Below are 27,349 nucleotides of genomic sequence, written 5' to 3' on the forward strand. Positions count from 1 at the left end.
GATGCGTTCCAGTGCATTTTTGGTAAGTTTTTAATGCAGTCCCGTGCTTTTTCTTACCTCTTTTTTATTAACCATAGATAATGACAAGGGTGTTTCAGTGCGTTTTTGGTGCATTGAGGTGTGTTCCAGTGCGTTTTTGATGCGTTTTACAGCGTTCCAAAACAGTTCAGTGCAGGTAAAATGCAGCACTTTTTTTTCTGGAACTGGAACACACTGGAACTGCAAGCACTGGTGTGAACTATGCCGTTGAAAATCATATAACCTACTTTCCATGCGTGTTTGATGCAGAAAAAAACACACTGGACTGCATGTGGTATGAACTTGCCCTAAGACTTAACAATATAGAAGCTGATTGGCTACCATGCACAGCTGCACCTGATTTTGCACTCTCCAGTTTTAGGAAATTAACCCCAGTATAACCTGGGAGTTAAAGACTTCCTGGGTGCCTCAATGGGCTAGAAAGAAAAATAAAACCACATGAAAGAGAAAAAATAAATCAATATTCTGAAGAATAGAATTAGGCCCCATGTACACGGGACGCTGCTAAACGGACGTTCAGAGGCAGTTGGATGCTTTTTTCAACTGCCCCTGAACTCGTTCAATGTTCTCCTATGTGACCATGTACACAGTCTCTTTTATTGCCATTTTTAGGCAGTTTCTTTGAAAGCAAAAAAATGGATTCAGATGCCGAAGATTTCCATGTTTCAGATGCCAAACGCAGCGTTTTTTTTTTAAACGCTTCTAAACGCAAATGCGGTATTTGTAAAAACGTCCCCATGCCTTACATGTATTAACCACATATCATTTTTATAATACAACATATTTTGCAATAGTGGTCCTTTAAGCATTAAAGTAGGTGTTGATCAATATTAAAACAATTGAAACAATTGAAACTTGTCTCACCATTGGGGGAGGTTTTTCGCTTTAGTGCAGATAATGCTTGATTACTGAGCGTCGCTAAACATTCTTCTTCTGTTAAAATAGAAGAATAGATCTCAGAAATACAGGATTTACAGATTAAATGTTGCGAATGAGATCAAAAATACAAGTAAAAATATACAGTAAAACCTTGGTTTGAGAGTAACTTGGTTTGAGAGCGTTTTGCAAGACAAGCAAAATGTTTTAATAAATTTTGCCTTGATATACAAGCGATGTCTTGATATAAGAGTAGCGTCATGTCACAACTTTTTTTTTTTTTTTTCTGTTGAAAAGCCTGTGGCGTGCAAAACACAACCCAAAAACTCCACCCGGTGCAGAGAAAAATGTGCACACACATAAAGAGTGAAATCACAAAAAACTGCGACAGGTGCATACGTCAGTGGTCCTCCGAAGAGGACCCGTCTCTGATCCCTCGGGGCGTTAGGCTCCTGACAGGGACTAGAGTTACTGTGGTCCATACAGCCGAAGCCATATGGACCCATCTTGGTCCAAGCAGCCGAAGCCACAAGGACCCAACATCCTCTGAGGGACTGCCGAAACAGAACCCTCCTCGGTGAGGCTCCCCCGAAGGGAGACCCCATGAGAGCCGGCGAACTTAGCCAGAAGACCGGGTCCACCAACTCCCAAGACTTTCAGAGGCAGGCCCGAGGACCAGCACCCTACTCGCCACACATAAAGTGCCAAGCACCAAACAAAAAAAGTGACAAAACAAACAAACACGGGGTAAAATAAAAAAGGAAAGTGGGGAGAAGGAAGATGGGAGAGTGAGGTAAAGTGACCAATGTGCACAACGTCATGTCACAACTGAGTATAAAAAAAGAAGAGAGGAGCCTCTAAGTGTAGCAATATGGTTACATTTAATGAAGGAACAACATTTAGCAACTTATTGCTACACTTATGCCACATACACACGACCGTTTTTCATGATGAGAAAAATGCAATTTTTTTAATTGGCCATGAAAAACGGTCGTGTGTGGGCTCCAGATCATTTTTCGCGATGAGAAAAATGGGCATTGAAAATTTAGAACTTGCTCTATTTTTTCTCATCGTTTTTCACATCGTCGTTTTTCTCGTCGTATAAAACGGTCGTGTGTAGGCTTTAACGATGGGGAAAAAAACATGCATGCTCAGAAGCAAGTTATGAGAAGGGAAATTTGCATAATCAGCCCAAAGGGTGGCGCCATTCTAATGAAACTTCCCCTTTATAGTGTATGGGGGGGGGGGAACTAATGCGCAAAACCACTCTGACCAGGGCACTAAAACCTAATAATCATAAATATATTACAATTAAAATAATAATAAAGATTTAAAATATAACTAAGCAGCAGCCACAACTAATTAGTGCTCACACATTGATAACAGGTAAAAAAAGGGGGGTGTAGTGGCACTTGCTAATTAAACAAAGGTAATCTAGCCAGTAAAAAGCATAGTGCTCAATAATCAAACACAATGTAGTAAATAATAGGAAAATTTATTCTTACCTGAAATTTTCTTTTCCTGTAGTCCGTAGGCGGCACACAATGGGTTAAGCTTTCTCCTAACCCCTAAAGGAAGAAAGAGTTAAACTAGCAGTGAGACAAGTTAGATTAATTGATTAACCATAGTGGGACCACCTGTCCCCGCCCTATAAACTGCCCCCAAGAACACAGACACACGTATTTTATGCAGCAATAGAGTAAATTTAATGGGAGGGAAAGCTGTGCCGCCTACGGACTACAGGAAAAGAAAATTTCAGGTAAGAATAAATTTTCCTATTCCTGGTCGTCCTACGGCGGCACACAATGGGATTTGCAAAGCAGTGCAAAAAAGAAAAAAAGGGGGGGGATCAATGGTTTAAGGCCGCCTGAAGCACTCTCGAGCCAAAGGCCGATCCCTCGGACGATACTACATCTATTCTGTAGTGCTTTATGAAGGTGTTCGGTGAAGCCCACGTCGCCGCCTTACAGATCTGGTCCATTGGAATATGATACCTCTCTGCCCAGGATGCAGCTGTAGATCTTGTAGAGTGAGCTTTTAGGAGAAGAGGGGAATCTTTGCCTTCCAAAAGGTAACAGTGTTTGATAGTGTCTCTTATCCACCTCGCCAGTGAAGATTTACTTGCTTTTTTCCCCTTGTTTGGCCCTTGGAACTGTAGAAACAGGGCCTCAGACTGTCTGAACACCGAGGTTCTCTGCAAGTAAGCAGAGATGATTCTCTTTACGTCCAAAAGGTGCAGGTTATCTTCAGATCTATCTTTAAATACAGGCAACACAATTTCCTGATTGATATTTGAGGAGGTGGAAACCTTGGGAAGGAAACCCGGCATAGTTCTTAGGACTACTGCGTCCGAAAGTAATCTGAGGTAGGGTTCCTTGGATGACAGTGCCTGCAGTTCACTTATTCTTCTGGCGGACGTAATTGCTACCAGAAAGGTGCACTTGAATGTGAGGAACCTTAAGGACGAACTCTCCAGAGGCTCGAAGGGAGGTGACGTTAACCTTTTTAGTACTAAGGGCAAGCTCCAAGCCGGCAACGGTTTTTGGAAGACTGGTCTTATTTTATTAATTGCCTTGAAGAACCTGCTGACGAGAGGAGTTTTTGAAAATATTCCGTTCAGGCAGGAGTTAATAGCAGTCAGCTGGACCCTTAGGGTGTTTGGCTTTAGGCCCTTTTGGAAGCCCTCTTGTAAAAATTGTAAGAGAGATGCTACCTGCTCAGGAGAGGATGAAGTCCTGGCGCACCAGGCGGAGTAGAGGGACCATACCCTGCTGTAGACTTTCAAGGTAGCAGGCTTCCTTGAGGCCATGAGGGTAGTTATAACCTCCTGGGACAGGCCTTGAGCTGTCAAGGATCTGAGTTCAAATTCCATGCCGCAAGCTGGAGTTTCTTGAGGTCCGGATGTAGCATTCCTGATTGGCGAAGAAGGTCCTTCTGGATGGGTAGTTTCCAGACCTGGTTCCTTGCCATATTCAAGGCTAGCGGAAACCATGCCCTCCTGGGCCAGAATGGTAGAATTACTACTGCTCTCACCTTCTCGTCCCGAATTTTCTGCAGCACCTTCGGGATCAGCGGAGTCGGAGGAAAGATATAGACAAAAAGTTTCCTCCAGCTTATCGAGAGAGCATCTATTGCTAGCGGGTCCCCCATACTGGAAAGGGAGCAGAACTGGGGGAGCTTTTTGTTCTGGGAGTTCGCCATCGCATCCACCTCGGGCAAACCCCACTTGGAGGTGATCTTCCTGAAAACCTGAGGGTTTAGTTCCCACTCCCCTGGCAGGATCGAGTTTCTGCTGAGCCAATCCGCTCTCGCATTGTCTACACCCCTGATGTGAGTGGCCGTCAGGGAAAACAGGTTCTCCTCCGCCCAGAGCATGATGCGGGCACACTCCCTCTGCATGGAGGGGCTCCGTGTTCCTCCCTGTTTGTTCAGGTAAAAGACTGACGCCAAATTGTCTGACTGTACTTGAACTGACTTGTGGAGAACTTCGGACTTGAAATGAATGAGTGCCTTCCTGATCGCAGTAAGCTCTTTTAAGTTCGAAGACATCTGAAGCTCTCTCCGAGACCAGGCCTCTTGTACCCAGTGGTCCCCTACATGGGCACCCCAGGCTGAGCCTGAAGCATCCGAGGTGAGGACTGTCTGAATCGGAGTCCTGAGGGATCTGCCCCTCCGGAAGCGTTGAGGGTGTATCCACCAAACGAGATCCTTCCTCACTATAGGAGAAATGATGATAGTCCTGTCCAAAGAGTCTCGGCTCCTGCCCCATTGGGACAGGATGCAGCTCTGAAGCATTCTGAAGTGGGCCTTGGCCCATGGAACAGCCTCCAGGGATGAAGTCATCATACCTAGGACTTTCATTGCCTTCCTCACTGAGCAGTGATTGGATTGCAGGAGATCCTGCACCGCCTGTTAGACATTGGAAGCCCTCTGAGGAGAAAGGAACAGCTTCATCTGAAGGGTGTCTATCGTGAACCCAAGGTAGGAAATGACTGGAGTAGGGATCAGAGAGGATTTCTTTACGTTCACGATGAACCCGTGAGAGCCCAGCATTTGGAGGGTCTTGAGAAGATGCTGTCTTAACACAACTTCCGAGGGAGCCCTGACTAGCCAATCGTCCAGATAGGGTGTCACATATATCCCCTGTAGGCGAAGGGCTGCTGTCAGGACCACCACGACTTTTGTAAAGACTCGAGGTGCTGAGGTGATGCCAAATGGTAGGCAAGTAAACTGATAATGGAGAATCTGATGGTTGCAAATCAGAGCTAACCGTAGATACTTCCTGTGAGATTTTAGGATAGGGATGTGCAAGTATGCGTCCTGAAGGTCGACTGACGCTAGGAAGTCTCCCTCTTCTATGTTCGCAATGGCAGATCGAATCGACTCCATTCTGAACTTGCGTTTCACGAAAAACTGGTTTAGGAAAGAGAGGTCTATTACTAACCTCCACCCCCCGGAGGCCTTGGGAACTGGAAATATTGGGGAGTAGAGACCTTGGAATTTCTCCCGATCTGGAACTTCTTCTAGAGCATGCTTTTTTATAAAATCCTCCACTAATTCTAGAACCACTGGGTTGGAGGGTTTGTTGAGCATGAACCTCTGTGGAGGAAAAGAACTCAGTTCTAGGGAGTAACCTCTGGAGATGTCTGTTACCCAGGAGTCCGATGATGTCTTTTGCCAGACCTGAGAAAAAAACCTCAGCCTGCCTCCCACGGGAGGAGCGGCGTTGATGGCGTCAGGCTTCTTTGGGCTTGTTGAAGGGCTGCTTTTTGGCCGCGGTTGAATCCTGTTTTTTCTTATAGAACGGTCTTCTGCCCCGAAAGGAATAATTCTTCTTTGGGGAGTATCTGGGTCTTCCATAAAAAGGTCTATTAGGCCTCCTCCTGTCTACGGGAAAAGACGCGTCCTTCTCCTCGTTGTAAGATTTGAGGATGTCTTTCAAATGAGGGCCAAACATGGATGAAGGGTGAAAAGGCATATTAACGAAACTGAACTTAGAAGATAAGTCACCCGTCCATTGCTTTATCCAAAGCGCTCTTCTAGTCGCATTAGATAAAGCGAGGGATCTGGATGAAAACTTTAGAACATCTACCGGGGCATCACATAAAAATTCAGCGGCAGACTTCATCATGTGAACAACTTTTAGCAAAGATTCTCTAGACACCCCTTCTTCTATATCTAAGGATAATTGACTCAGCCAGACCCTTAGAGCTCTAGCTACTGGGATTGAGGAAGCTGCAATTTTTGAGGTGGAGGCTGCAGCTAGATAACTCTTTTTAGCTAAGCTATCCGCCTTGCGTTCTAAAGGGTCGGATAATTTGGAGGATTCGTCGGAGGGAAACAGCGATTTTTTTACCATCCGGGCAGCCGCCAGATCCAGCTTGGGTGGATTTTCCCATTCGGACGACACCTTAGAATCCAACCTATAAGAAGTTTTAAAGCGGGCTCCCGCATCGGTTTTCTTGTCAGGGTTGGGCCAGTCCTTTTTGAACCAGTCAGCAAGAATGGGGTGAAACGGAAATCTCATATCTGGGACTTGAGGAAAGTAATACAATTGGTCTTTCTTTGGCCTAGCCGATACGTCTTTGGGTGACTCTATAGTGTCCTTCACTGCCGACAGTAGCTTGGGAACTTTGTCCTTGGGTAATAAATACAAATCGTCATCTAGGTCCTCAAATAGTATTTCCGGATCTGAAGAGGAAGCACTACATTCCCCGGAGGAGATAGTTGCAGTGGGGGAAATACCCCTGGAACTTCTCTTCCTTTTCTTGGGCACCAGAGAGTCCTTAATTTCCTTAAATGTATTGGACATTTCCCCTTTAAACCACGATAGGAATGAATTGGTATTGTCAGACGGGTTTAAACATGATACACAAGTGTCACTTGTGTAAGACTCCGGCATGGGCTGCTCACATTTGTTGCAGAAGGTGTGTTTGGACTTTCTCTTGGCTTTACCAGAGGACGCCATCTGGGAAAGACAAGACAGAGAGAAGTCCCTCTTTTAGAAATTCGACTGCAAAAAGCCCCCATACTGGATGTCTCCACAAAAAACCCCCAAGACAAACCATCCAACATGCTCCTACCTCTGACCGGCCAAGGGATCTGCTGCCTAGGCTGAGTGCAGCCATAGCAGCTCCCTGCCGGCCAGAAATAGTGTGGGACACTAGACCGGAAGTGACGCGGCCGCGGTATGGGGAAAAAAAACCCCAGACTTGAGACCCCCCGTTTACAGGAAGGTAATGCCCATCCGACACTGTATGCCCATAGAGGGTGTAAAAGAAAAAACGGTCGCCACCGGCGCTTACCTTACCGTCCTTCCAGTCCCTGGACGCGATCTCCGGAACTCCCGGAAGCGCGTCATCAATACGCGCGGTCCACTGTGACGTTTCCGGCCTGTGGAGCGCAAACAAACCTCCGGTATCCACGTAGCCGTTTCAGACGGGGAAAGTATGGCGGCCTCTCGGGGAACACCTCCTGCTGCCGAACCAGAGGATGATGGGGTACAGGCTGAGGGACCGGAGATAGCACCCGGTATACAGCCCCCCCTTAGCTCAAGAACCCGGAAGCACCGGGGGTGAGCACTTGCCTCACGACTTCTTCATCTCCTTCCAGGTACGAAGAAAGAAAAAATACATGTGTCTGTGTTCTTGGGGGCAGTTTATAGGGCGGGGACAGGTGGTCCCACTATGGTTAATCAATTAATCTAACTTGTCTCACTGCTAGTTTAACTCTTTCTTCCTTTAGGGGTTAGGAGAAAGCTTAACCCATTGTGTGCCGCCGTAGGACGACCAGGAAATACCAAATATAAAACGTGATAATGTTTCACTCCTTAATCCTAAATGTCCCACCAAACATCAATACCAATGATGAGGGGGATGAAATGAGTGATATTTGAGTGAATATATATTAATCAAACGATAAACTTCCAAAAAGAATGTGAAATAACATCCAAATAAAGTGAGAAAAAACGGTGGGATAATTAAATCCTTATAGAGGGTGGAACCACACAGTCCAGCAGAAAAATATCAAATTGTGAATATGATTCAAAAAGTCTATTTCACATTCTTTTTGGAAGTTTATCGTTTGATTGATATATATATTCACTCAATTTGGATCCCCTTTATAGTGCCGTCGTACGTGTTGTACGTCACCGCGCTTTGCTCGAGCATTTTTTATCACGATCGTATGTATGCAAGGCAGGGAATCACGTAGAGAAAAACTTTTTTTTTTCCCATGACATGAATAACGGCCGTGTGTACGCGGCATTAGAGGTGCCTTTCTTCTCTTTTATACCCTGTAAAAAAAAATGCTTTGATATACAAGTGCTTTGGATTACAAGCATGTTTCTGGAACAAATTATGCTTGCAAACCAAGGTTTTACTGTATACCAAATCAAAGTGACAGCAGGAGCAACACTCCGTCAGGAGAAAGAATGGGATGGACAAGTGGGAGAAGATCCAGACCTAAGCTTTCCAGTAGTGGCATAGGAGCCTGGTCTAAAGGCTGGGTCCTCTACAAATTGCTTATCTACTTGCATTTTATCTACTAAATACTTTTCTCCCACAAATGTTTAGTTCACCAAAATAAATATTGTACAGGTGCTAAACTGCAATTATTGCTAGTAGCCGTTGTAGCCTTCTCCGCCAGGAGAACACAATGGCTCAGTGGGAGGGATTCCTCCATCAAAAAACTGACTGTGTTGATGGGGGAATCAAGTGATTTTCCTTCCTGCAACCCGTGGTTGCTCTTTGGCTGGCCTTAGTCTTTTAATGTGTAGAGATCCCCTTAATCACTTTGAACAGTGGGGGAGATTTACTAAAACTGGTGCACTCAGAATCTGGAGCAGCTGTGCATGGTAGCCAATCAGCTTCTAACTTCAGCTTGTTCAATTAAGCTTTGGCAATAAAACCTCAAAGCCAATTGGTTTCTATTCAGAGTTGCACCAGATTTCGCACTCTCCGGCTTTAGTAAATAACCCCAGTGTAATCTTCTCCCAGCTTAAATGATTAGTAATCAGTTGCAGAGATGTGGTGATTAAGGATGAGCTCCGGCGTGTTTGCATACTCCATGTGCAGAGCCTGCCAGGAAGTCGGCACCGCGCTGTGCTAATCACAGGCAGGGAGACATTTCCCGATCTCTGCAGCCGAGCATCGGGAAATGTCTCACTGCCTGTGATTAGCGCAGCGCCGTGCCAACTTCCTGGCGGGCTCTGCACATGGACTGTGCGAACACGCCGGAGCTCATCCTTAGTGGTGGTCAGCACTGCTGACACTCCAAAGTACTTCTTATCTTGCTCTTGTACATTGCCTGATTGGCAAAAGGGAAGCCTAAATCTATTGCCTTGCTTGCAAATCTGATGCTGCATATGGTTGATCTTCTTTGATGCAACCCAAAAAAATATTATATTTACCTGAGAGGTTCTGTGCTCCACTAAATGATCTGGACTCCTCTAGACAGATTGCTTGGTTTGGGACACTACCACATGGTTCATTTTCAGCAACCTGTGCTGTAACTTTTGGAAAATGTCGCAATATGTGATCAATCTGATTGAAGAATTTTACTGTTTGCCTCATTGTACGTTGGTTTTCATTGTTTTCGTCTTTTTGAATGCAATGATATTCATATTTTAGGTTCTTGTACTTTCTTCTGCACTGCTTCCAGTCTCTGTTGATCCCAAACTCCATCAGTCTGAGTGAGATCTCTTCAAAGACCTGTTTGTTCCTGAAGGTGCCATCCAGCCGACGGGATATCATCTCATCTGACCAGATGTGCAGCAGAGATTGGACTTCATAATCGCTCCAGTTCCTGCCCCCTCCTGTGTCATTTGGAGTCACTATTTTGAAGTCATTGTCAGGATCATCTGGGGTGTCATCTGGATAAATAAATGATGGTACAGGATTTACAATTTGTATGTTAGGTGAATATACACTAGACCTTTGGACACCAATATCAGCATGTACCACTCATTACTCAGTTTGTATGATATTTTTCAATATGGGAGGTGTGGTTAAACTACATTTTCCACAGCTCTTAATGTTGCCCCAGAGAAACCAGTCGTATGCTTTTATCCTCTTTAATTGCTCCATTTAACGTTTGAACCTAAAAGGTTGCTAAGGAGCAATTCATAACTTTCTTTTTAGAAACTATGCAGGGTTAAAGTGGTTAAGCCACTCTGAATAATTTGTATAATCTGCTCTGTGTCCTAATGCTGTGTCCCCCTGTGTGTGATTTAAAAAAGAAATGCTGATTATACCTTATTTTAGAGTTCCGATCTGTGCTCACATGATCGGCCCGGCTCTCTCCTCTCCCTGTCTGATAGCTAGAGAGGGTGGGGCGATGATTCCCTATCTGACATCAGGCAGGACAAGGAGAGGAGAGGAGGAGAGAGCCAGCCGGTCACGTGAGCGCCGATCGGTGCTCTGAAATGAGGTATAATCAGCATTTATTTTTATAAATCACACACACATGGGGACACATCATTAGACCACAGAGTAAATGGAATGAAATACCATAATGGTATTTCAGCAGCAGGAGGGGCAAGGGCGAGCACTGTCACGAGGTGACAGGTAGGGAGGGGAAAGGGGAAAGGGGAGAGCAGACAGGAGAGAGTGGCTGACGGAGGCACGTAAACTGACTACGGTGTCAGGGCTCAGCAGCCACGATGAACCGTGGTCAGTTTATAGAGGGGAGGGGATAGCCAGGCAGGGTCATCTGGATTTCAGGTGATACAGGGGGCCAAATTACACAGCACAAGCACTGTGCTGTATAACATGCTTTAAAGAGACAGGATCCAACGCTTTAAGGATGATTGCTACAACATCAATGAATAGAAATCTATGTAGGAGTCGAGGCAATCAACAGCATGGAAAAGGAAGATGTCGCTGAGCCCCATCTTTGACTAAAGTTCAATATTGCCCTTGCTTTAGGTGTAAAGCCTCGTACACACGCTCGGTTTTCTCGACAAGAACCAGCAAGAAAACTGCTGGCAAAGCTTTCTTGCCGAGTAAACCGAGCGTGTGTACGAGGCTTTCAGGTTTCTTGTCTGGAAATCTGACCAGAATCTCGACGAGAAAAATAGAGAACATGCTCTATTTTCTCGTCCAGATTCTTGTCGGCCTGTTTCCCGACGAGAAATCCGAGAGTGTGTATACTTACCTGTCGCCGTGGAAACCCGTGCATGCTCGAAATGACTTTGATGCATGTGCGGTAGCTTCCACGGCATAGGTAGGGTGAAGCAAGATGGCGGCGACGGCATCGAATGTGACGAGTGCATGCTCGTCGTACACGTTGACGTCACTGCGTTCTTGCCTTTCAAGAGAACCGCGGTTCTTTTGAAAGGTCTGTGTGTATACTCGGGCGGCAAGAGATTCTTGCCAAGAATCTTGTTGGGAAAAATTACGAGGCGAGGCCTAGTCATTACTGCTCTCTTCCACTATCACAGAAGTGAGCTATGGAACACTGAGTTTAAGGCCTATTGCATCAGGGAAGAGAAAGAACATGTGAGGGGGTTTGAATCAGGAGAATGAGCTCACACCTTGTGATGATGGATGTGAACACTTAGTAACCAGCACTCTGAAAATACTCTGAGAGGGAAGGAAACTTTGTTGCAGCAGTGGCTTCAGTAAAGGAACCCTCAACTGGCTCACTGAAAAGCTGGAGAACGGTGGGTCTTTACTCCAACCTGAAGATTTTTTTAAGACTACTGCCCCTAGGTGTATTAAGTATCTAGGGCTTTTTGGGCTTTCCTGTTTCTTGTTTTCATGTGGTGCATATATTGCTGTTACTAGAGACCCCAATACCACTATATTGTAATTGTGCTTTTAGTTTGCTTGTTTTTGTTGTCTGCAGGCTAAAGTCACAGATAATTATGCAACATATACTAAAAATGACAAAGAAAAACAAGCCTGAATTTTTTCACTTGGATATTGTCCCAACTTTAAATCACAGATTTGGATTCACTTCCTAGTGTTTTTGGACTTTCTTTTGGGGACTTTTTTCAATTTTATAATATATATTTTTTATTGATTTGTTTATGAACACATATTGAGTTTTTATACTCTACATTTTGTTTTTTGATTGAGCTGACTCTGGCTCAGCGATTTTTTATTTTTATTTATATATGGTCACTCATTTATTATTATTTTTAGCGCAACTCCCACTTTTTAACTACTGATCTATATGCTGTATAACATTTTGAGTCTGCTGCTTTTTTAAGTTTCTTTTTGGTATGCGCATTTTTTCACTTTTTATAAAGAAAAACAAATGTATGTCATGTTCAGCCAATGCTATTAAGCAGTTATCGTTTACAACTTCCATGTGAGAAGACCTTCTGTATGGCAATACCCCCTGCACCATTGCACCAACCTGGGACAGAAGGGCTGAATTATGCACTATTACTATGAGCAAGAAGAAAAAAATGCAAGGCCTTAAGAAAGGATATCCAAGTACTGATTTCCTGTTGGAGAAGACCTGTTGGCTCCTCTAGATCATTCACACTACCTTGGGTATCCAAGAACAAAAAAAAAAGGAAGAAACACAAAAAAGTTGCACTCCGAATTAGCACAGTTTGTTATTGATCTTGGAGGCTAGGATGTTCACATCCTGTGTTCCCACCTGCGGTACTTTACAGGTCCTGGAACACCTTTGGGTAAAGATGGAGCAGTTTATAGCAGGGCAAGAGATAACAGAGTCTAATAATACAATGTCAGGCAGAAGCATAGCCTAGACAAGCCGGGTTACACATGAGTAGATCAGAGTCCAAAATGGTAAAGAATCAAAGTGGAGCGTAGGATCAGAACAAGCCGGGTCATACACAGTAATCCACAAAGCAAATACAAACTGGTTCAAGCAAGAGCACACCAGGTAGCTTCCGCTATCACGAGTACCGGTGGTGTGTGCAACAGGTGCTATAGACATTGGCAGCGAGAAGCTGGCCAATCACTTTTTTTTCCAGGTAAAGAGTGTCTCAGGTGAGTTTTGCTTTTTACTGACACTTCAACTAAGTACCCCTAACAGGTCGAGGAAACCTCCTTAGGCTGTCACACTGGCAAGTGTCATGAGAATCTTTCAGGACTGGACTGGCCAAAAGACATCCTGGTCCACGGTCCTAGGCGGAATTAGTAGGTCCATTGACTAACTTCTTATACCACCTAACCAGAAATTTGAGCTGTAAGAGCCTGGAGTATAAATGGGCAAATCGGACAGGGCAGGGATCCAACGTGATGCATGCACGAAGGCAACTTAAACATACCCAGTTTATATTTTGGGTAATCAAAAAATCATTTGCAGTAGCAGGGAGAGTTATGTGGCCGAAAGTAACTTTATCACTGATAAGCAGTAGCAAGAACAAACCGAGATAATACCCGTGATGGTGACCCTTGCAATGAAAACAATAGCAGGAAACTAACCCAGACTGAAAAGCCAAATAGACAGTGTGAGGCCGGGTTCACACTGGTCCACCAAATGTGCCGACAATGGGAGCTCATGTAGCACGACGTGTGAAAATCAATGTTTCCCTATGAGAGCTGTCTTAACTGGTCCGACACAAATCGGTCCGACTTTGAAAATGCTCCCTGTACTACTTTGGTCCTACTTCAGCCCATTGAATATCATTGAAGTCGAATCAAAGTAGGATACTTGTCCTTACCATCCGACATTTGGCATCCGACATGGTGATTACAGCAGTAGTAAAAGGAATTTATCTCACACTGGGATTGTTTTGATTAGTCAAAGAACAAGTCAGACTATCACAAAGTTGGATCAAAGTAGTATCCTGTTCATTCAAGTGGATGGATGTAGGACCGATGTAGGATCAATGTAGGACCGATGTCGCAGAGCAAAGTAGGATGAAAGTCATATGTGTAGTATCAGTGTGAACCCAGCCTTAAGGTCATGTGACACCGCTGTTGGTAACAATGCACTTAATTCTCCAGCATATTAATCCTTTGAGGCTGGGTTCACACTGATACTACACGACAGTGATACGACTTTCATCTTACTTTGCTCTGTGACATGAGTCCTACATCGTTCCTACATTGGTCTGACATCCTTTGACTTTCATGAACAGGATACTACTTTGATCCGACTTTGTGATAGTCTGACTTGTTCTTTGACCAATCAAAACAATCCCAAAGTGAGATAAATTCCTTTTACTGCTGCTGTAATCACCATGTCGGATGCCACAAGTCGGATGGTTAGGACAAGGATCCTACTTTGATCCGACTTCAATGATATTCAATGGGCTGAAGTAGGATCAAAGTAGGACCAAAGTAGTGCAGGAACTTTTTTCAAAGTCGGACCCGACTTGTGTCGGACCAGTTAAGACGGCTCCCATAGGGCAGGGCTCGACAAATCCCGGGCGCCAGGTCGCCATGGCGACTAGAAATAGGGTCCTGGCGACTTGGCTTGCAACTTTTGTGAGCTGGGCCATCTGGTGGTGAGCCGTTGGTATTACAAGTTATTACCACCAGATGTGAGCTGGCGCCATCTGGTGGTGGCCGTTGGTATTACAAGTTAAGCATTACAAGTTAAACAGCAATTCTAATGTTGTTTTTCACTATTTTCACTGCCATCTTCTTCCCTCTAATTAGAACCCCCAAACATTATATATATTTTTTATCCTAACACCCTAGAGAATAAAATGGCGATCGTTGCAATACTTTCTGTCATGCCGTATTTGCGCAGCGGCCTTACAAGCACACTTTTTTTGTGAAAAAATTACACTTTTTTTTATTAAAAAATAAGACAACAGTAAAGTTATCCCCATTTTTTTTTATATTATGAAAGATAATGTTACGCCGAGTAAATTGATACCCAACATGTCACGCTTCAAAATTGCGTCCGCTCGTGGAATGCCGACAAACTTTTACCCTTTAAAATCTTCATAGGCGACGTTTAAAAAAAATCTACAGGTTGCATGTTTTGAGTTACAGAGAAGGTCTAGGGCTAGAATTATTGCTCTCGCTCTACCAATCGCGGCGATACCTCACATGTGTGGTTTGAACACCGTTTACATATGCGGGCGCTGCTCACGTATGTGTTCGCTTCTGCGCGCAAGCTCGTCGGGACGGGGCGCGTTTTCTGGCTCCTAACTTTTTTACCTGGCTCCTAGATTCCAAGCAAATTTGTCAACCCCTGCCATAGGGAAACATTGATTTTCACATGTCATGCGACATTAGCTTCTAATGTCGGAGCGTTTGTCGTACCAGTGTGAACCTGGCCTCAGGGTAATTGCAGGATAAATGGCAATAGTGTGCCATGCTCATAAGGGAACAAGTTGCAGACATACCAGTTGCAGGCCTGGAGTGCTTTCCGTGGCAGTAACCAATCAATTAACCAATTAATTAAGTCAATTTCCAGGCAATCTTCACCCCTACACTGCAAGCATCCTCCCGAAGGCGTCAAGATCACACCAGAGGCTGCATTATAGCCCTGGACCTGTAATGCCCTCTGCAATCAACAAACCACGACATAAGCTGTCTAGGGAGTGCCTCGGACAAAGGCAGGCACCCGAAAGTCTAAATAGCTTAACGAGTACCAGTTCAGAAACTTGATGAAGAATTTATATTGAAGAAAATAAAAGTAAAAATGTTAAGAAAACCAGAATAATTTTTTCTAAGGAGGAAAGACATCCATCCGCCTAATAAACCAATGTAGCCCAAAATGACAACGCTATTTTTTCCAAACGGCATAAAGCTAGTTGAATGTCATCAGTGCAGTGTATGGCAACTATGGTTTCCATGAAGTAGATCTATGGACTGATAAAACGAAACAACCACATTAAGAGGAAGTGGGCTAAAAGAAGCACAAATGTTGGGGCTTTATGTTTTCTTTAGGCCTACCTCATGTAACCTGCCATAGTGACCATCCCAACCTCAAAGCCTATAAATGCATTCTAAGCTTACTGCCAGACCATAATAATAACCATATAACCCATTTGTATCAGTCTTTATCATCAACTGCATGTGAATCCAATACACTAAAGAAGCGTAACAATAAAAATATGACCAAAGTCTCATGCTTACACCACATGACTGTAGTACATTAGGGATTGGTTACTACATCACCATGAAAATTAAATTTTCATTCATGTACAGACCCAGGGACTGGAAGTTCAATGGACTTTTTCCCATGGCTTCCCTGTTTCATTTAGATCTGGACATAGTGGAGGAAAGATTTAGAGAAAAGAAAAATATGCAAACAAAGCAGTTGCTCTCTATGCACATACAACAGGCCTCAGGCCTGTACATAACCTAAAAACTGTTCGGAGACCAAGCTCACAGTCACGCACCCAGGCATGTACCATAATCTCCCTTTACATGAGGTCATGAAGATCCAGTTCCATAAAATTGGATAAGACTGTATCAAGCAATCACTGAATCAATTTGTCCACATACACGCATCTTCCATATAGACTTCCATATTGGACTTCACTGTTTGTTTCATGCTGGGTGCAGCAAGGCTGTATGTACATACAATCAAACCACAGAAAAATAAGACTCTTACAAGCGGTATATGACAGGGGTATTAAATTACAATTTATGGGGGTCCGATCAGTAAAAATATTTTTCCAGCAAAGGTCCAAATCACATGATCCTTCAAATCAACACCCCCCTCCCCCATATCATAATAGAGTTTCTTATATCAGTGTCCTCAGTCCCCCCGCATATCACAATTACTCCCACCCCCTTTATATCACAGACCCTCACGTCACAGTTTCCCCTCCACAGTAGTGATCTGAATCCCCCCAAAGCCATATCCTCTACCTACCCCCTTCACACCCCCCCCCCCACAGCCATATGCTCTACCCCCCTTCACCCTCCCCCCCACAGCCATGTCCTCTACCTCCCCTCACATCCATGTTCTCTAGCCCTCTTCACACCTCCCCACAGCCATGTCCTCTATCCCCTCACATCCCCCCACAGCCATGTTCTCAACCCCCCCCTCAGGTCCCCCCACAGCCATGTCCTCTATCCCCTCACATCCCCCTGCAACCATGTCCTCTATCCCCTTTTACACCCCCCCACAGCCATGTCCTCTACTTACTCTCACATCCCCCCACAGTTATGTCCTTTACCCCCTTCACACTCCCCCAAAGCCATGTTCCCTCACATCCCCCTGCAACCATGTCCTCTACCCCCCTTTACAGCCCCTCCCCCATGTTCATGTCCTCTACCTCTCCTTCACACACCCCCCACCCCCACAGTCATGTCCTTATACCTGCCCTCACATCGCCCCTACAGCCATATTCTCTACCCCCCTTCACACCCCCCACAGCCATGTCCTCTACCTCCCCTCACATCCCCGCACAGCCATGTCCTCTACCTACCCTCACATCCCCCCACAACCATGTCCTCTATCCCCCTTTACACCTCCCCACAGCCACGTCCTTTACCTCCTCTCACATCCGCCCACAGCCATGTCCTCTTCCCCCCTTCATAACCCTCCCCCCCTTTCACAGCCATGTCCTCTACCCCACTCCACAGCCATGTCCTCTACCCCCCTCCACAGCCATGTCCTCTACCCCCCTTTACAGCCATGTCCTCTACCCCCCCGTTCACAACCCTCCCCCCTCCCACAGCCATGGCCTCTACGTCCCCTTGCATCCCCTGCAACCATGTCCTTTACCCCCCTTTCACCCCCTCCCCCCCCCCACAAATGTCCTCTACTCCCATTTACATCCCCCATGTCCTCTACCTCCTCTCATATCCGACCACAGCTATGTCCTCTACCCCTTTACACACCCCCACAGCCATGTCCACTACCCCCCTCACATCACTCCTACAGCCATGTCCTCTACCCCCTTCACACACCCCTGCCCCCCACAGCCATGTCCTCTACCCTCCTTCCCCCAGCCATGTCCCCTACCCCTTATTCCCCCAGCCATGTGCCCTACCCCTTCTTTCCCTAACAGCCATATCCTCTACCCCCCTTCACAGATAACAGCCCTAGTATAAGTATTATGACTGTTTTAGCTTGTAAGATCAACTCTAAAGAACTAAAAGAAAACAAAGGCGGACAGAGAGAAAGCATGAAAAAAAAAAAAAAAAAAAAAAGGAAAAGCTGCAGGGTTTGTATTCTACAATTCCAGTGCTCCAATTATAGAGCAGCCCGCTTTTTTTATGGTAGGGCTCTCCCTGGGTAAAAATGCATAATTAGGCCGTGGTTATATATATATAAAAAAAATAAAAAAAAATAACTGATCACTGACCCTTATACAAGGATATGGCAAGTTCTCACCTAAAGATGCAGATTCTTCTTTAATGTGGGTCTCTACAGCATTTCCTCTAGTAGGCAAAGCATGTTCCTCTATTTCATGATATTGGCCTAAAAATAAACAGGTGTTGTATTAATAAATATTATATTCATGCTTGGTAATACCTGTGTAAAGTCAGAAAATACGGTGATTGTTAAGTACAGAGTGCTCAAGATTTTAGCTTTATGCCGCGTACACACGGTCGTATTTTGGGATGAAATAAAAAAACGTTTTTAAAAACGTCATTAAAAATGATCTTCACATCGTTTTTTGTCTTCTAAAAAACGACCAAAAAAAAATTCGAACATGCTTCAATTTTTTATGTCGTTTTTCAAAATGACGGGAGCTTGAATGGAACAGAGTGCCGTCGTACGTGTTGTAAAAAACGTTTTTCTCCAAGCCAAAAAACGACCGTGTGTACGCAGCATTACATTTAAAGAAGTTCCAAAAGGTGTTTACCTTAAAAGTACAACTATAGGAAAAAGGGATTTTTAAATACAGCTTACCTGTAAAATCCTTTTCTTGGAGTACATCACGGGACACAGAGCGGCATATTCATTACTATGTGGGTTATATGGAGTACCTTCAGGTGATGGACACTGGCAATCTCAAACTGGAAGTCCCCTCCCTATATAACCCCCTCCCATAGGAGGAGTACCTCAGTTTTGTAGCAAGCAGTATGCCTCCCAAAATGGTCCCTATAAGAGGGGTGGGAGCTCTGTGTCCCGTGATGTACTCCAAGAAAAGGATTTTACAGGTAAGCTGTATTTAAAAATCCCTTTTTCTTTCTCGTACATCACGGGACACAGAGCGGCATATTCATTACTATGTGGGATGTCCCAAAGCAATGCTTTAATGAGGGGAGGGAGACATCTTCCCAAGACAACAAGATTTAATTAGAGGTACACTCTAAAATAATAATAAATCCAACTTAGTCAAGAAAAAATAAATTTAAATTTAAACCAAGGGTGCCCCCGATTCCGAGGGTCTTAAATCGCAGCCTGCAGCACTGCCTGCCCAAAGGCTGTATCAGTATTCCTTCTTACGTCCAACTGGTAGAACTTTGTAAACGTGTGGACCGAAGACCAAGTTGCCGCCTTGCATATTTGAGCCATAGAGATCTGATGGTGTGCTGCCCAGGAGGCGCCCATGGCCCTGGTAGAATGAGCCTTTATTGATAAAGGAGGAGGCAACCTCTTCAAGCCGTATGCCTGAGTAATTAACTGTCTAATCCACCTCGAGATGGTGGATCTTGCAGCCGCCTGCCCCTTCTTGGGCCCATCCGGCAAAATGAACAACACCTCTGTTTTCCGAATCTTCTCTGTAGCTTTAAGATAGGCCTTCATGGCCCTGACAATATCTAGGGTATGCAGCAACCCTTCTTTTCTAGACGTAGGCTTCGGAAAGAAGGACGGTAGAATCAAATCCTGGTTTAGGTGAAAACCGGATATAACCTTCGGCAGAAAGGAAGGATGAGGACGGAGAACCACCCTATCCTTATGCAGAATAAGATATGTTTCCTTACAAGATAAGGCAGCCAACTCTGACACTCTCCTGGCTGAAACTATGGCAACCAGAAATACCAACTTCCTTGTTAGTAAAACCAAAGGAATCTCAGCCAACGGCTCAAAAGGTTGCTTCTGCAAAGTTGACAGAACAAGATTTAAGTCCCACGGACAAAGTGGCAACTTGATCGGAGGATTAATACGTAAGACCCCCTGAATGAAGGTTTTAACCAGCGAGTGGGTGGCCAACGGCCTCTGAAACCACACTGACAGAGCTGAAATCTGCCCCTTAATTGTGCTTAATGCCAAGCCTTTATCCACTCCCAGCTGGAGAAAACTTAACACTCTATCAATGGTATACCTGCGGGAAAGCCATTTCTTGGACTCACACCAGCCTACATAGGCCCTCCAAACCCTGTAATAAATTACTCTGGAGACCGGCTTTCTAGCCCTGATCAGGGTAGAGATAACCTGCTTAGACAGACCTCTACCCCTGAGAATCAGGGATTCAGCCGCCAGGCCGTCAAATTTAGACGCCGTAATGCAGGGTGGAGGATCGGGCCTTGAGAGAGTAGGTCTGGTCGTAGAGGAAGAGTCCAAGGGTCTTCTACTGCCATCCTCAAGACTAGTGAGTACCATGCCCTCCGGGGCCACGCCGGAGCAATCAGGATTACTGGCTTGTGCTCCATCCTGATCCTGCGCAACAGGCGGGGTAGTAGCTGTAGCGGGGGAAAGGCATAGAGAAGTTTGAACCGATGCCAAGGGCATACCAACGCATCGGTTCCGCAGGCCATCGGGTCCCTTGTCCGGGACATGAACCTGTCTAGCTTCTTGTTGAATCTCGATGCCATGATATCCACGTCTGGCACCCCCCATCTCTGGCAGATTGTCTGAAAAACCTGGGGATGTAGAGACCATTCCCCTGGCGACATAGTTTGGCGACTTAAGAAGTCTGCCTGCAGGTTGTCCACTCCGGGAATGAATATTGCCGATATGCAGGGCACATGAGCCTCTGCCCACAGAAAAATCAAGCTCACTTCCTTCTGAGCGGCCTGACTCTTGGTTCCCCCTTGGTGGTTTATATATGCCACAGCCGTGGCATTGTCTGATTGTATTCTCACCGGGAATCCCTGCAATTTGGATGTCCATGCTAGGAGGGCTAGCCGAGCAGCTCTGAGCTCCAGGATATTGATGGGCAGCTGCTTCTCCGCCGCTGCCCAAGTACCTTGGCGAGTACAACCATCCAAGACCGCTTCCCAGCCTTTCAGGCTGGCATCTGTGGTTACTATCTTCCAGGCTATGGGGCTGAAGGATTTTCCCTTCAGCAGATTCTGAGGGTTTAACCACCAGCACAGACTTTGCCGGGCTCTTGATGATAGAGCTAAAGGAAACTCCAAGGCCTGTGCTTTCCTGCTCCAAGCTGCCAGAATGGCTGCCTGTAGGATGCGAGTATGGCTCTGTGCGTAAGGTACCGCCTCGAACGTAGCCACCAGCTTGCCTAGTAAACGCATACATAGGCGAATAGTTGGTTCTTTTTTGCTTAGCACCAGCTGAATCAACTCCTTGATAGCCTTGACCTTTACCAGGGGTAAAAATACCCTTTGCTGAGCTGTATCTAACCTCATGCCGAGATATTCCAACTGTTTTGTTGGTTGGAATGCTGATTTTTCTCGGTTTAAGACCCAGCCGAACCTCTCGAGGTATTGAACCGTGAGGGCAACCGCTTGCTCCAAGCAAGTAGGTGAGTGATCTATGATCAAGAGATCGTCCAAGTATGCTAGGACCGTGACCCCTTGGATTCTTAGATTGGCTAAAATTGGAGCTAGAACCTTCGTAAACACCCGGGGGGCCGTAGCCAGCCCGAAAGGAAGCGCCACAAATTGGAAGTGACGCTGAGCCACCGAGAAGCGTAAAAATCTTTGATGTGGCTGAAAGATCGGTATATGAAGGTAAGCGTCTTTTATGTCTATGGAAGCCAGAAAGTCGTCCTTCTGGAGCGCGGCGGCCACTGACCGAACAGATTCCATCCGGAATGACTGAACCTTTAGGTAACCGTTTAAACTTTTTAGGTCCAGAATTGGTCTGACATCGCCGTTGGGCTTTGGTACGACAAATAGATTGGAGTAGAAGCCTAGTCCTTGCTCTTGGACTGGTACCTCTACAATCACGCCCTGGCAGAGCAGACGATCCAATGCCGTTAGGAACGAGGCCTTTTTTGCTGGATCGTTCGGTACCCTTGACTCCTGAAAATGAGGCGGCGGAAACTTTAGAAACTCTAACTTGTAGCCTATGGCCACAGATGACCGGACCCATCTGTCGGGGATGTTGGCTTCCCAAACCTCTGAAAAGAGATGAAGCCTTCCCCCCACTCGAGTGAGTGGGGGCGCCCCTTCATAAAGCAGACTTAGGGGCTGGCTTTGTTGGTTTGCGATACCATGGCTTCTTGCCCCCAGGGGCCTGTCCCTGTGACTTATTGTTAAAGTTGGATCGCGCAGGAGGCCGTCGATACTGCCTGGAATTTGAGGGCCCCGGGACAGGGGAAATCGGCCTTTTAAAGGCAGGACCCCGGAACTTCTTCTTGACTGGTAGGAGGGTACTCTTACCACTCGATATAGTCTGAATGTATTTATCTAGATCTTCTCCGAAGAGTCTTCCCCCATGGAAGGGAAACCCTGCCAGAAGTTTTTTACATGGGGGCTCGGCCGCCCAGTTCTTTAACCATAAGAGCCTTCTCATATGCACTACCAATAGTGATAAACGAGACGCCTGCTGGATGGAGTCCTTTATAGCATCCACCGCAAAGCATAAAGCTCTGGGAATATCAGATAGCTCCTCTGCCTGTTGGGCAGGGATGTCTTTCAGCATCTGTTTAGTCTGGACCTTCAAAGCCTGACAAACTCCGATAGCAGCCACTGCCGGCTGAACCACTGCTCCTGCCGTAGCAAAGGAAGCCTTTAAAAGTGTCTCTAAACGTTTATCAACCGGGTCCTTAAACATTTGTATGTTTTCTACCGGACAAGTTAATGACTTATTTACGCATGAGATGGCTGCGTCCACAGCTGGGGGCGCCCATTTTTTGGAAAATTTCTCTTCCATGGGGTAGATAACAGAAAGTCTTTTAGGCGGCAAAAAAATTCTGTCCGGTCGTACCCAATCCTGGTAAATCAATTCCTCCAACAGAGGATGGACTGGAAAAACTGCGTTATTCAAGGGGGCTTTTAAAGAGCCCAAGGAGGAAACTGTCGGAGCCCGAGGCTCCGGTGAGGGCAACTTAAATGCCGATCGGACCATGTCTGTCAAGGACTGGATCCACAGACTTTCTGCTTGGGAGGCAGAGAATGGTTCCTCCACAGTAGAATCCTCAAGCTCTGAACCTTCTAGGTTCTGGTCCAACAGGTCCTCCTGAGATTCTAATTCCTCTAGAACTTCAGCATCTGAGTATACACATTTTGGTGAAGGGGACCTAGTCCGCTTCTTGTCTGGCAAAGAATTAGCGATCATAGCTGCCAATCTTTTCTCTAGCCCTCCTAAGGAGATAGCTAGCATTTCCTCTGTGACAAACACCGGGTTGGGAGGATCTGGGCCAGCCTCCGTACCAGACCCCCCTATTGGCTCAACCAAGGCGGCCATCCCTGGGTTAACAGGTGGGGAGAGTACTGGCATAGCCTGACTCATATCCTGAGAATCTGAGGGGGAACCCTTTTGTTTTTTGGCATTTTTTGCCCCCCTAGATCCTGAGCCTTTGGGAGCCATGGTACAAGACCGAGATACCCCAGCATACAACAACTGACTGTTTGTAGCTAGGAAAAAAAAAACTACGTGGTTAAGGGAACAGCAGTATTACTAATGTCCCAAACCTGGTGGGGCTCCTTATGTTCCAACAAAAAAAGAACCACTTTTTTTTTTTTTTTTTCAATACATTATTATATATATATATATATATATATATTTCTTTTAACTTATTAAAGATTTTTTTTTTTTTTTTTTTTTTAAACATACAGCCCCACCAATACTTTACCAGCCTCCAACCTGCTGCAAAGAGGATTTTTGGCTTAACAGATATACATAGGCTAAGCCTAGCATGTACTACCCCTTTCCTGCCACCGGGGGTCACTAGTGTGCCGCTCTGTGTCCTCTCGCTCTCAGCTCAGTTTCAGACTGAGCCATGAACGAGGACCTGCTTCAAATAACAGAGGCGAAAGCCCGCCTCTTCCGACGCCGGCCTGCACGCTCCCCCCCCCCCCCCCCGAACGGCGCGAAACCACTCTATTAACCGTGCACGCGCCCGCGCGCGCGCCCGTATGTCAGGGGAGGGGAACACATGGAGACGCGCTGCCAGGCTTCAGGAAGCAGGGAGAGGATCGCCCCCACGGGCTGCAGAGCAGCAAATTCAAAAACCCCGGCCAAGGTAGGACTTAAAAACAGGCCTTTTAAGGACTCATTTATAGCCCTGAGACAGGTCTCCTAAGAAGACCTTCCCAACCAGCGGGGCAGCAGGTAGCCAGTAAAGAGATGCCTAGACAGGGGGATCCAGTGATGGGGGGAAAAGTTAGATCATCCAGACATTACAGACATAGTGACCATGGTGCCAATGCAGAGCATACTCAGGCAAACCCCCCGTAGATCTCCCCTGGAGAGCCCACTGTCGGACCAAGTCCCGCAGGCTCTCCACTTACCTGCTCCATGCCGCAGGACGTTTGCCAAGCAACAACAGTCCAATCTTCTCCCATCTCCGTGGGTAAGTAGTAGACCATCAGGTACTGGGGTCCTGGAAGGAACCGACTGACCTGGACCTATATAGCACCCTGGCAAACAGGATACTTTTGGCTTAGGAAAAGCTCTAAGTCCTGGGCCCAGGGTCCAGCCCTCATTAGAGAGGCATTATAGGCAAAACCCCACGGTTTGGGGCCCGGGTACTGTCCACTTTGGCACTGAGGCACTTTGGACAGATCCGGTTAGCCCGCCTTAATCCCAAGGATACGGAGGCAAAGCTAATCCATGACCAACACCTAAGACACTGGCGAAAAAACTGAGGTACTCCTCCTATAGGAGGGGGTTATATAGGGAGTAGACTTTCTGTTTGAGATTGCCAGTGTCCATCACCTGAAGGTACTCCATATAACCCACATAGTAATGAATATGCCGCTCTGTGTCCCGTGATGTACGAGAAAGAAAAAACATTTTTTTTATCATACAGGGAGTGCAGAATTATTAGGCAAGTTGTATTTTTGAGGATTAATTTTATTATTGAACAATAACCATGTTCTCAATGAACCCCAAAAAACTCATCAAACGTACGTCGAGGCGCCTGGTTACGTACAACGACGCACTTCCAGTCCCGCTGGTTCTCCGGCTTGGAACGCACGCCAGCTCCCCAGCGAGGAACTCTCTTCATAACCCCATCTGCTACTCTGACTAGCCTCAGTGCCAGGTCAAAGGCACTACCCAAGTAAGAGGCCATTTGGCGATGCTGTATTTTATGGAATATTTTATTAAATAGTACTTCACTATGGTGGTTTCCCTCTCTCTTTTTTTGACACTATGAGATTGTTTGGACTAAGGAAACATAGAGCCGTGCAGTTGAATCCTGGATACTGGTTCAATGCTTTATTTGTCCTTTTTTAACAAATCAGGTCAACACCTTGTGGTAAGGAGCCATCCATTAGTGCACCTTTGGTGGATATTCTTGATCTTCGTGGAGGTGGACATCTCTTGTATCGAATTTCCAGCACTGTATTATTCAGTTTTATTTTAACACGGACATTCTTGAATGGACTATATTTATTCATTTATTTATGGACTCACATTCATTTTATATTGTGTCACTTTTGCTATTTCTGCTTATTGTTGGTTCAGCTGGACCATCTTATATAATTTTCATATAATATTTTTCACCCACCCATTTATTATGCAGTATTAGCGCCCCCTTTATGCACTATTACCAATACAATTTTTGACTTGGGTCAAAATTTTTAGGGGAGCTGCTCACTATTTATTGTACGTTACACGAACAATATAATATAAAACTCAAAAAAGTTTGGCGTGAGATATCACATTTTTCAACCCTCTTTTATGGTTCAGTAAAATAAAACGGACTTGCAGAGAAAAACCTTAGTCCGTTCCGCCCCCTTATTTTTCTATTGTAACCTACTAAATCAACCATGTTTGAATAAAATAAGAGCTTCTTCCTCCAAGCTCGATCTCGTAGGTCTCTTGCGGTCACCTGAATGCCAGGTGGCGGGCATAGAACAGAGCCGTCCATGCTCCAGACACACTGCACACCGATGATGTCCCTGTATGCACAAGTTTTATTCCAGTGAACAACCCAAATGACAGTCAAAGGCTAAAGCCTAGTACACACTGGTAGTTTTTTCAGTTCAACCCAGCGGGGCTGAACAAAAATAACAGCTCAGAAGGAGCCACTGTACTTACTATCTGATGTTAGTAAAGCGATCTCCCCTGCTGTGCTATTGTTTTCTGACAGGGGGCAGACCCTCCGCCAGAACACTCCAGTCAGTGCTCTCATCGATTGGCTGAGAGTGCTGATCAGGAGAGGATTGGCAGACCTTTTTCAGTCATGAATATTTTTGGAAGTAGTTTTTAGTTTGTTTTTAGTTTTAGCTATTTTAGGGGGGTATCTGTGTGTGCAGGTGACTATTACTGTGCATAATTATTAGGCAACTTAACAAAAAAAAAAATATATACCCATTTCAATTATTTATTTTTACCAGTGAAACCAATATAACATCTCAACATTCACAAATATACATTTCTGACATTCAAAAACAAAACAAAAACAAATCAGTGACCAATATAGCCACCTTTCTTTGCAAGGACACTCAAAAGCCTGCCATCCATGGATTCTGTCAGTGTTTTGATCTGTTCACCATCAACATTGCGTGCAGCAGCAACCACAGCCTCCCAGACACTGTTCAGAGAGGTGTACTGTTTTCCCTCCTTGTAAATCTCACATTTGATGATGGACCACAGGTTCTCAATGGGGTTCAGATCAGGTGAACAAGGAGGCCATGTCATTAGTTTTTCTTCTTTTATACCCTTTCTTGCCAGCCACGCTGTGGAGTACTTGGACGCGTGTGATGGAGCATTGTCCTGCATGAAAATCATGTTTTACTTGAAGGATGCAGACTTCTTTCTGTACCACTGCTTGAAGAAGGTGTCTTCCAGAAACTGGCAGTAGGACTGGGAGTTGAGCTTGACTCCATCCTCAACCCGAAAAGGCCCCACAAGCTCATCTTTGATGATACCAGCCCAAACCAGTACTCCACCTCCACCTTGCTGGTGTCTGAGTCGGACTGGAGCTCTCTGCCCTTTACCAATCCAGCCACGGGCCCATCCATCTGGCCCATCAAGACTCACTCTCATTTCATCAGTCCATAAAACCTTAGAAAAATCAGTCTTGAGATATTTCTTGGCCCAGTCTTGACGTTTCAGCTTGTGTGTCTTGTTCAGTGGTGGTCGTCTTTCAGCCTTTCTTATCTTGGCCATGTCTCTGAGTATTGCACACCTTGTGCTTTTGGGCAGTCCAGTGATGTTGCAGCTCTGAAATATGGCCAAACTGGTGGCAAGTGGCATCTTGGCAGCTGCACGCTTGACTTTTCTCAGTTCACGGGCAGTTATTTTGCGCCTTGGTTTTTCCACACGCTTCTTGCGACCC

General features: G+C 45.6%; 1 protein-coding gene across 1 annotated transcript in view; it reads right to left on the reverse strand.

Moving 5' to 3' along the window:
- Positions 1 to 27,349, reverse strand: part of LOC120940396 — a 100,426-nt gene that overhangs the window by 44,018 nt on the left and 29,059 nt on the right. The window contains exons 4-6 of the mRNA XM_040353228.1: positions 18,154 to 18,240; positions 9,326 to 9,787; positions 904 to 972 (exon numbers count right to left, since the gene is read on the reverse strand). Coding sequence (XP_040209162.1) covers positions 904 to 972; positions 9,326 to 9,787; positions 18,154 to 18,240 — 618 coding nt within the window. The remainder of the gene's footprint in view (positions 1 to 903; positions 973 to 9,325; positions 9,788 to 18,153; positions 18,241 to 27,349) is intronic.

Source organism: Rana temporaria, chromosome 1 (assembly GCF_905171775.1).
Source record: "Rana temporaria chromosome 1, aRanTem1.1, whole genome shotgun sequence".
NCBI classification, from domain to species: Eukaryota; Metazoa; Chordata; class Amphibia; order Anura; family Ranidae; genus Rana; species Rana temporaria.